This window comes from Electrophorus electricus, chromosome 1, assembly GCF_013358815.1.
Source record: "Electrophorus electricus isolate fEleEle1 chromosome 1, fEleEle1.pri, whole genome shotgun sequence".
In the NCBI taxonomy this organism is placed as follows: Eukaryota; Metazoa; Chordata; class Actinopteri; order Gymnotiformes; family Gymnotidae; genus Electrophorus; species Electrophorus electricus.
Window position 1 is genome coordinate 3,324,878 of NC_049535.1, and position 10,531 is coordinate 3,335,408.

The window sequence follows — 10,531 nt, forward strand, 5'->3', positions numbered from 1 at the left end:
CTAGTGCCTGTCAAAACCATCTTATCCAAAGTCTCTACCTGTCACACGAGGTTCAAAGGTGAACTCCAGCTGCTGCACCCAGGCCAGATCACAGAAGGCTTTCGCTGGTTTATGAGGCGCGGACTGACACAAGCAATAAGACTAATATACAAACTCAGCTTTGGGTGTATCTTATCTTGGGTATATGTGTTATCTTTTGAAATAATAAACACAAACCCTGTCAGAACAAACTTCAGTTTCACACAGCTTCTGGCTATTTTTAATTATAAAATCTATACAATGTGTCCTTCAAATCTATGTAAAACCTTATGATGGGCTGTTCTCAGATCATTGATTACTTAGAGGTAGAGCTAAAACTTGATGGCACTTATTGGCTACAGGTTAAAACCTAAGGAGAAAGACTGTAGTCCCTGACTGTAAAACACTACATAGTGGAGAGTAAAATGTTAATAAATAGCTCAATGCATTACAGTATAAACACAGAGAATTGAAAAAAAAATATCAAAAGATGTGGTAGAGTCTCCATTGCATTGGCTCCAACATTCCTCAGCCAGCCTAATGACGCCATGTAAATAACCCAACAAGTTTACACACATGCAAAAATCACCTGAGGAATATGTGGTCTACGTATGTGTTGATCATTGATCAGTGATTGTATTATTGCTCGTCATATTAGTTTCCACATATGCAAATACGGGAATCAGTGTCTCGCCGTTTGGAGGACTTCAAACCATCTGGGGTCAGCGGGTCCTTCTCCAGTACACGACGGCCGCGACGAAGGCCACCGCGGCAACGAGGGCCACGGTGCGCCACCTGGACACGCTGCGGATGACGCCCTCCTGCAAAACACGGGGAAAGCACGAGCGTCAGTGCCGACGGAAGCCTTTGCTCCGTTCCACTCCCCTTTCGACACCCGTACCTGTGTTAATACGGAACCACGTTAATGTGCAACCACAGAATATTTGCCTGTGGTTTGCATGCGAGAGGCAGGCCTTTGGGGCGTGGCACCTGCCCAGACTAACAGTGTTGGGAAAAGGCATGCTAATTTGTGGAAATTTCAATGGAACAAGCCTTGCTTCTCATACTTCCCTTATTTAACCCCTGACCACAGACAAGAGTTTCTGTCGTAGATGCTGGTCTCTAGAACTCGGCTGCGTTAGGATGGCGAAAAAGAAGAAGCTGGTGTTTTCACTTGAACGAGATACTTGTGACATAACAGCCAGCTAAAACCGCCAATCTTGTGCACGCTCACACTCTCCACCCCTGGCCTCATGCACACAGCTGGGCTGAAAGGTCGAGGCCTGTTGCCAGGATCCTCAGCTCAAGCAGCATCCTCCATCCTCCATCCAGCACAGCATCCTCCATGACGCTGGGCCCGTTTGAAGACCCAGAGAGCGCTCGTACTGCTGCCTTTACGGTCACGTCTGGCGAACCTCTTCCAGGCATGGAGAGCTTTCTGGGCCACACATGCACACAGCGCATCGCTAAGGGTGGAACGGCCTGCTTCTCATGTCAGGCAGAACCATAAGCAGGAGTCAAAACAAGATATCTAGAATTTGCATAGCAAAGCAAAAAACCTGCCCACCCTCTGCTTCATTTTATCTGCCCTGCAGTAATTATTATGGTGGCAAGAAGCCTCACTACTTCTGTATGTATGTGTTTGTGTGTGTGTACACATTTCGTTAAACAAGTTGTAATTGGTTTCTGCAATTATAATGACTGTTGGAGGGGAATGAGGAGGCCTGCCAAGTTCACCCACACACAAGTGCTTGCGGTTCACATGTGACTTTTGTTTTTGTTTACTGTGTAATCCTGGGAGGGGGTAGCCATGATTATGTATACAGCACATGTGTGTCTGGTGCACAGTGGGTCAGTGGGTTTGGGCGTGTAGTCCTGAATGGAATGCGTCTGAATTTGCACCCTTTTGCTTCCTGGCACTTGAGTGGGTGCGTCTCTGTGTGTGGTGGCCTTCATCCGCGTCGACCTGTGTGGTTCTGTACGGGTGGCCAAACACACACACACACACACACAACAAAACTTACCCATCCTCCCTGCTGTCTGATCCATGAGGAAATGTTCTCCCTGATAAACTGTAATACCCAGCTAATGATGGTCCTGATGACTTCAAAGTGTTGCTGAGTCAGTGCCTAGGGGCAAACAGGGCGCTGGTTAGTCCAGTAGTTTCTGTGATGTCTATACAGTACGTTTCCTGTATCACTTTACCATGTTGGAACAATCATGAGGTCATTTCAAAGCAAGTATATGTACATGGCAATTACATGGCAATTAAACAACAAAAATAAACTGCTTTAGTAAATGAAACACAAATAAGACAAGTACCTCTTAAAAATATAAGGTTGCTCAGAAATGCCACCTGGTCATTCTTTATATCAAGTTGTTGGAGCTGCCATTATCCTCTGGGGCATCTCAAGCCAAATTCATGCACCCAAGCTGTTAGAGCCTGTCAGACCTTTAGCATGACCTAAACCTACGGCATTATGGTAGGAGAGCTTTACCTTGTAGATGAGTCGATATGCCAGGTGAAAGAGAGCCACCACACGTCCCCAGTTAATGCCATCTGTGAAGATATTCCTGGCCACCGTCATGAACACATCCTGAGCACAGTTGGCCTCCACGGTGTTGATCAGGCTGTCCACAGGCATAAGCTGATTAGTCCCAAGACCTCAGGACAGCAATACTCTGTGCATTCCAAATGAATGCTACATAATAACAATTATTAAAGAGTTGTATTTCAATATATTATAATTAATAAATAATTTAAATCATGTTATGATAAAATAAATAAGAGGGAAATCTGGATATGTTAACTACATATTAGGTAGATTAAAACTATATACAGCCACAAGTGCTATAGTTTCTCTAGTCATGACAGCTCAAGACAACTGATCTTCACCAGACTCTACAACAATTATAATTCAGCTAAATGCTTCTGAAATTGTGCCCTTGCTGTGGTTTGGGTCGGGTAGCCTTCTTGGAGGTGGTGATCACGCAGTATTTATAGTATTTCACTATTAATCAGAAGGCTGCCAGTTCAAGTTCCCACTGTTGAGCCCCTGAGGAAGGCCCTTAACCCTCAATTGCCCAAATTGTACTCAGTCATAATTGTAAGTCACTTTGGATAAAAGCGTCAGCTAAATGCCATAAACATACTGTACTATCCCCTGTTAATTTGATTTAAACAGGAGAACACTGAGAAATGTTTAGTGGCATGTTGCAACCAATAAATATGTAACAATGGCAGCTGAACTCGCACTTCTAAAACAGAAAAACCAAAACGAAACAAAAATTCGAGGGTAATTGTTACTGTTGAAGCTCAGCGTTGCGGTTCAGATCATCAGCGATCCTAAGGAGCTGATCGACGACCTCCTTCACATGGGGATCGGATCCCTCGTCGGCTGTTCCCCCGAGGGCCACCGGACTCACCTGCATGGCTGGGTTCTCCGCATTAAACCGCTCGATAACATACCTTCACACGAACACAAACCACAGGCAAATGAATGGACAGCGAGACAGGAAATGGGACCGCAACACACCATAATTTAATAAGTGAACATGTTTAAATATACAAATCTGCAATAAACAAATGTATACAATATACCCTCTCAGTACTATTGCGCCTTCCTCTATAATCCTATCATCCGTAACATCTGGAGGGAAAACAGAAAATTACAAAAATATTAATCAACTACATCACTTATATTCCTCAACATCTGTAAGTACCTCCGATATTTGTTTCCCTCTATTTGCAAAGCGACCCTTTCATCCAACAGGGAAACCTGGATCGACTACCACCTCTGGGTGTGACGTAACAACTTCCCAAATGTCATTCATTTGATACATTAGAGGGGCAGAAACTTGCGTAGACATCACAGAAACTAAGGCTGATCCAGACCAAAGACGCATTCCAGCATCCGCAACATTTTCCCTCTAATGTGTCGCCTGTGCGCCCTGAGCAGCACTCGGCCTATCTCGGCCCAGGCCGGAGAGGGGACGCCTGTGTCGACGTCTCGTTGGTTCGGTTCGAACTCTTACCTTCGCCGCCCGTGGCTCCTAACGATTCACCGTCGTCCGTTCTATCGTTTTCATGAGCGTCTGCCATTGTTGTGCTAATGTAAAGTTTTTTACGAGGCTGGACGGCCCACCCAGCCCGACTCTGCTTCGCCTGAGTCGGAGTGGAGATCTGATTTTTAATGACCGACAAACTCGCAGAGAAACAACAGAAAAACTGCTTTAAGCTGTCGTTGTCGGTAGCTAACTACGTCCACCGCTTTGGCGCACCATCAAAATAACTCAAAGTTGCTCAAAGTTAGGCGAGAGTGAAAGCGCTAGCTGGTAACTTCAGAAGTTTCGCGTCCGTTTAAGGCATAAAAACGAGGAAGTCGTACGGAAATGGGCCTGTGACGGCACGTTGGCCATGGTTTATAAGAAGAGGGCGGACGGTGTTTTACGCGTGTGTCCTCAGCTATTTATGGATCAGTTCAAATTGAATTCGTAACTTAAAACAGACTTTAGAGGTAGCCTGGCATTAGACTAGATTTCTATCGGAAACGCTGTTGGCACGCTAGTCTGCGTAGAATTCATTGCTGCTTAGAGGAAAAAGTCAAAGGATTTATAAAATTAGTTTGTTAATTTATTAATATGAATTAGCGTGTTCATTTATTAATATAAATGAGGTCGTTTAATCTTATTCTTGTCCGCACCGACTATACATAAAACAACTGTTAGACTGGAAAATCTTGCAATGAGTATAAAGGCATGCGTTCTCGCCATGTTCTGAATCTACTCAGATCTAGCATACCCAGGGCCAAAATTCACTTCTAATCAAGTTGTAAACCAAAAGCATCGTAAAACAAAGGTCATCTTTTCTTATTGGTAGAAGCATTACACTAAACGCATTCTGTTTCTTCCTATTAAGATGATATTAACTCTTAATTATTATTTTGGGAAACGAGGCCCCTAACACTTTTCAACCAGGAGCATTAATAAAAACATTTCGGCCAGAAGATGTCGCTGTTGACTCAGTAAACTGGGAAGCCCTGACATATGCCGCCATGTAACGTTGATATTGTCGTGTTTACTAAATTTTGCGGTGGAAAGAATCTGATAAACCTCCCGGACTGGGTAGCACACGGGATATACTTGTGATGTACTAAGTTAAGAATTGCTATGCGTATATATCAAATAGCAGCGGACCTAAACACTCATAGATCTGGCCACACCAAACTCATCTTTTATGCGGGTTTTCGGTCTTTCACAGAATGGACTTTTGTATTATTGGCATTATTCTTTGGTAAACAATGCAACCCTCAAACCTCAATTTCCTTATTACGTTCAACTGCCTAACTGGTTATATCATAACTCAGTAAAGCTCAGAGGCAAGCGAAATAGGTTGTGGCAGTGTACTAGTCCAGAAATCACACTTAGTACTAACTAGTGCTAGTCTAAATCTGATAGAGGATCACCATGACTAGGGAAGGAAAGCTGGGCCCATTCTATTGTTCATGTATTGGGATATTTTTGTCATTACACTGAATTAACTTTGATATGCTCAGTTATGCATCTAATTTAGTATGAAGCTCAATGTTAAATGCTGAGCCAGCAATGCTGAACAATTTTCAGAACTCAGTTTAAGTCCAGTTTTGGACAAAATTACTCATTACGGGGGCTCTTAGTCACAGATGAGATGTACTGAGTGTAATGGGTATACTGTGTGCACCCACATCTTAAAGATGGGTTTAATCCTGATCTCTCATAGCTTCTGGCCTTCTGGCTAATAAAGGGACTGTTTTATTATATAGTTCTGTGCCACAAACTGCACCAAAACTGACTGGTTAGTAGTTACAGATTTAACAGTGAAAATCAAAAGTCATAGACACAATGAAAAGATACAACCCAGGGCAGCATAAGGTAGAAACACTTGACATGAGAAGATGTCATCCCAAACACAGGAATCCCTCAGGCCAAGTCTGTCACGGCATACACAGGTGCTCCACATTGAGGTTTCACAGCCACTGTAGAACTCTTTGTCATGGGAAATGATGCAAGCCAGGCCCTTACCTAATATTTACTGTAACTGTTACCACAACTCTTACAGTCACATGCCCAGTGAATGACCGCAGTCGTGCACATCCAGATCATGCTGTCTGCACACACACAAAAGTCCCTACACCCTGATGCTGTACACCTGCATGGCGGAATCTGCCTGATGACTCCAGGTGTCTTATCTTCTCATTCCAATTCAAGCCCCCCATTGTGCCATCAGTTGTAGAGGGGGACAGGAAGTGTACATCATTTGGGAAACAGCTAATCAGCTAATGGTGCTTTTCGGGATAAGGAGGCTTTTGTGGAGGTGTTTTTGGTGGTTGATGCGGATGTGCCCCTTTCATGACATCTAGTTTTTAAATGTTTCCTTTTTAAGTAAATGTTTGATGAACTACAAGTGTAATCCTGTAATTAGACCATATTACTTTCAAGTAGTAGAAAAAAAGACTGTAGATTAACTTTTACAGCTGGGCAGAACGCTGATAAGCTACGATTCCTTGCATGGTCATTAGTGACTACTGAGTAAAGAAGAACTTGGCCAGTGGTAATGAATTCAGTAGACACAAACACCAAGTTGTGTCCTTTCAAATTTTTCCATTAAAATTTCCCTAAAATCTAAGCAGAAAGTGATGACTGGAATTTCATAAATAATCATACGTTTGGCCTTCTGGTGGCACTGTTTTCATTTTATCTAAGATAAAAAAGAATAAAATGAAAATAAACCAACAGGCCTGTTTTTATTAGAATGTGCTTTTGAGCCTCTGTCAGACTCTACAAATCAACAATCATGGAACAAACATCTAATGATAATACAAAGAATGTAAGCAATGATACAAAGAATGTACTTAACCTTACTGACCACTTTGCAATATGCATGGTGTCCTGATCCAAGATGACTTCTAAACATCACCACATGAATTCCCACCCTGTCCAGTCTCAGGCATTCTGAAGCAACCAGCTTTGGAGTGATATGTTTGCTTACCTGCTGCTCACACCTTTTTCACGTATGGTATTTCTGCGGGGTGTAATGCTTACTGTTTGATTAAAGCACTTTATCTTCACCTTTTCCTTTGAGTGTTGTTTGTGTATGTGTGTGACAGACAGAGTGAGAGAGAGAGAGAGGTTGTAAAAAAATGGTGGGAACTGGGCATACAGTTACACTGGGAGTACTAAAAAGGGCATCAGTTCAGCCATGGAAGCTCAGGGTCAAAAGGTCAGTACACTTAATATCCACCTAATTAAACTCCATTATCTGTGCGAGAAGTTATCATTTCACTGTTCCTTTCTTTTTAAAGCTTGATTTAGCAGCAAAAATGACCAATAACTGCTCTTAATGCATTATCATCTGTGTCATAATCAGTGTATAAGTCTTATCTCCTTTGTGTGTCCTTTTTTCTTTTTTGTAAAGTCTTCCTTAGTCAGTACTGTCCAAACTGTACCACCACTCTTAGACTGCTGTTGGTCAGTATCTGTTCTGTGTATCAAGTCGTCTTATCTTTTACGTAAATGCTGGTCTTTGCTTCCTGTACTGTTAAACACCATCAGGCACATATATCACATCTGTAAATGAACAACTGTGTCTGGCTCATTCCTCTGCCTTACACGCCATGCCCTTTTGCTTTGCTATTCGTTCATGCTCCTAAATATTGCAGTATACTAATTTAAGATTTAATTTGTCCCTTATTTTGCCTGAAGCCCATCAGGTCCATTCATCAACCTGTCTATTTCATGTTTAAGGCACTGATGATGACTGCTCCTATGCTGATGAACTCTAGTACTTATTGTTTATTGCACTGATCATTGTCTGAGACAGAGCTTTTTTTTGCACTTCTAGGCATAAGCATTGATCCCTGTATTTCAACAGTATTTTATTTCAGTGGTGTCTTGGAGTCTAACCTACTGTACTGGCTAGGATGTATTCTATGAATAAATGACAAAGCACTTTTGTAAGTTGCTCTGGGTAAGAGCATCTGCCAAATTCCATAAATATAAATGTAAATGAACCTGATGGGTTATTTACAAATAAGTTGGGTTTTCTTTAGAAATTTTCACTGAGAAATAATATGCTCATCAAAAAAATCCATTGTTCTACTATTACATTGTTAAACTGTACAAAAGTATTTCTGGAACTGTTATTATTATTCATCTCAGGTTTGACACAAACACTGAGCCCTGTAGTGGAGGAAAGCCCACTGGCTCTTTCCTGGCCCCAAACACAATAATCTTCCTTCCTTTGACCACCAGTAGTTCACAGCTAATGTTACACTTTCAAGTTCAAAGTGTAAATATGGCATCCCTTGTTTTGCATAAATCAATTAAAGCTTGGTTGCCAAACAGGTTGCCTGTGGGTTTACCTGAAAGCATTATAAATATAATCTGTCATGTAGAATGCCAAGAGATGAAAACTCAAAATGTTCAACTAAACATGAGTAATGAGGGAGTGACCTTGCTTACGACTGCTTCTAGCACATTGTGGAATGTAGCTCCTAATTTTTGTGGTATGCTAATTTATAATTCGTCTCTTTTGTTGCCCGAAGCTAGACGAATGTGGCGTTTACGGGCCTGTTTGTATTATCAGGACAGAGAATGAGACTGTAACGTTGGCCCGAGTGCCGCAGGGTGCAGAACAGGACGCACAGACTCCCTCGATTTAATGAGACGTTTAATGACATGGAACATACATGACACTTGTGGCACTCACACATAACAACGAACAGTGTAGACAGGAACAACGATATATCACGCTAACAATGGCGCCACACACACACACACACACACACACACACACACACACACACACACACACACACACACAGTAACAACGATCAACGATGAGGCACACACAGGCGGGGGTTTAAATAGACTGACAAACAACACGGAGGGTTTGGCTACAAACTATGGTGAAGCCCCCCTGCACGTGGCAGGCCGTACCACGTGACTCATGGGGAGGGAGCGTTCCATGAGAGATGCGCTTAACACGGAGGCAATAAGGCTAGCTGTGATAGTTTACTCCAGAAGCTGTGGAGTGGTCCGAATGTGGGGAGGGGAGGCTGGCATTGGAAATTGTCAGAAGGGCAGCTCATTCTGCAGACCGCACTGACGAGCAGAGTGTTGCTGGAACCCGGCCGCAGAGAGCTGGATGCAACAGATGGTGAAGGCAGAGGGTCTAACTGTCCCTCTATTCTGAAACACTCTCCCATAAGTTTGCGTTTTGTTGAATGTATTGACAAGAGAAGAAACTATTGTAAGATTTTGTCTATTGCAGTTTTGTTTATACCAAGGATGCTTTTTGGGTATAATAAATACATACAACATATTGGGTTGCTTTCGCTCCTGAAATTGAAAGGCCTGTTTTGGAGCCTTGCGGAACCATATCCGGGGTCCAGTTTCATGACAGTCAAAAGTCTATTCACTGGGTGTGGCCGAGTCTAGAAAAAAAAAACAAAACAGTAGCACCTTGGCAGCGTAGCAGGCAGTAGTAAGCCTAAGGCACTTTTTAATGTGTTCATATCTTACATGTATGTATTCATCCTTAAGAGTGAAAAATAGGCAATTATATAGCAGTTTTCTCATGTCTTCCTCATATATTTGTAAAAGTTGGTTTACAAAAATAAAAAATACAAAATAAAATAAAAATCCTTTGCATTTTAGCATGTTTTATTAAAGGTCTATATTTTAACTTACATTATTGTGGAAGTCTCTTCAAGTCTGTGCAGTTGGTCCATTAAAGTGAAGGCCAGTGCCACCCTCACGGTTAAGGCTGAAAGGTCAGCTATTTTGAGACAGTAATGCTGAATGTGCCTAAAAAGGTTAACAGCCCATGAGCAAGGCTTCTGTGAATTGATACATTATAACTCATATGATCGTAATACATAAGAAAACATGGAACATGGCGTGGTTAACGCAGGCTATTATTGCAAAATAGCTTGGGTTGTCTGCCATTACTACGTATTTTGTGAACTTAAGAATTTTAGGGGACTTACACTTAAATAAAATGCCTATAGACTTTGGCCACCATTTTATTTCGAGGCCTTCTGTTCATACAGTAAGCAGGGAACTAACAGCCAAACAAGAAATAGAGACACACACGACATTAATGTATTGCTGAAATGTTCAAAGTGTGCAATGGCATCACAGCAGAAGGTGGTGCTACTTTGTTCGTTTGTGGCTTTAATAAACTACCAGTAGGCCTTTATTAAAGCACGCGCGGAATTTTAACTCCTTCGCTATAACAAGCTCCTGACAGCCTCCAGTTTTGGAAAGTCACACAAGTCTGAACACGCCAGGTATAACCGGGAACAAGTATGCATTACGTTAAGTCATTATGTTCACACCTTGTCTGATACTGAATAATGTTTTCTATCGGATTCATTTGAAAGGATCCGCGAGTGGAAACATGCATATAGTTGGTTGGGTGTGTGTGTGTGTGTGTGTGTGTGTGTGTGTGTGTGTGTGTGTGTGTGTGTGT

The 10,531-nt window shown here is 42.2% G+C and overlaps 1 protein-coding gene across 1 annotated transcript; it reads right to left on the minus strand.

Annotated features, from left to right (window-relative positions):
* Nucleotides 1-231: 231 nt before the first annotated feature.
* On the minus strand, nucleotides 232-4,409 carry zgc:153993 (uncharacterized protein LOC767645 homolog). The gene is made up of 6 exons (XM_027012266.2): nucleotides 4,054-4,409; nucleotides 3,620-3,668; nucleotides 3,326-3,487; nucleotides 2,517-2,649; nucleotides 2,043-2,147; nucleotides 232-839 (listed from the first exon to the last, which is right to left on the minus strand). The coding sequence occupies exons 1-6, from the start codon at nucleotides 4,118-4,120 to the stop codon at nucleotides 741-743; spliced, it is 615 nt and encodes a 204-aa protein (XP_026868067.1). The 5' UTR covers nucleotides 4,121-4,409; the 3' UTR covers nucleotides 232-740.
* Between the last annotated feature and the right edge of the window lie 6,122 nt (nucleotides 4,410-10,531).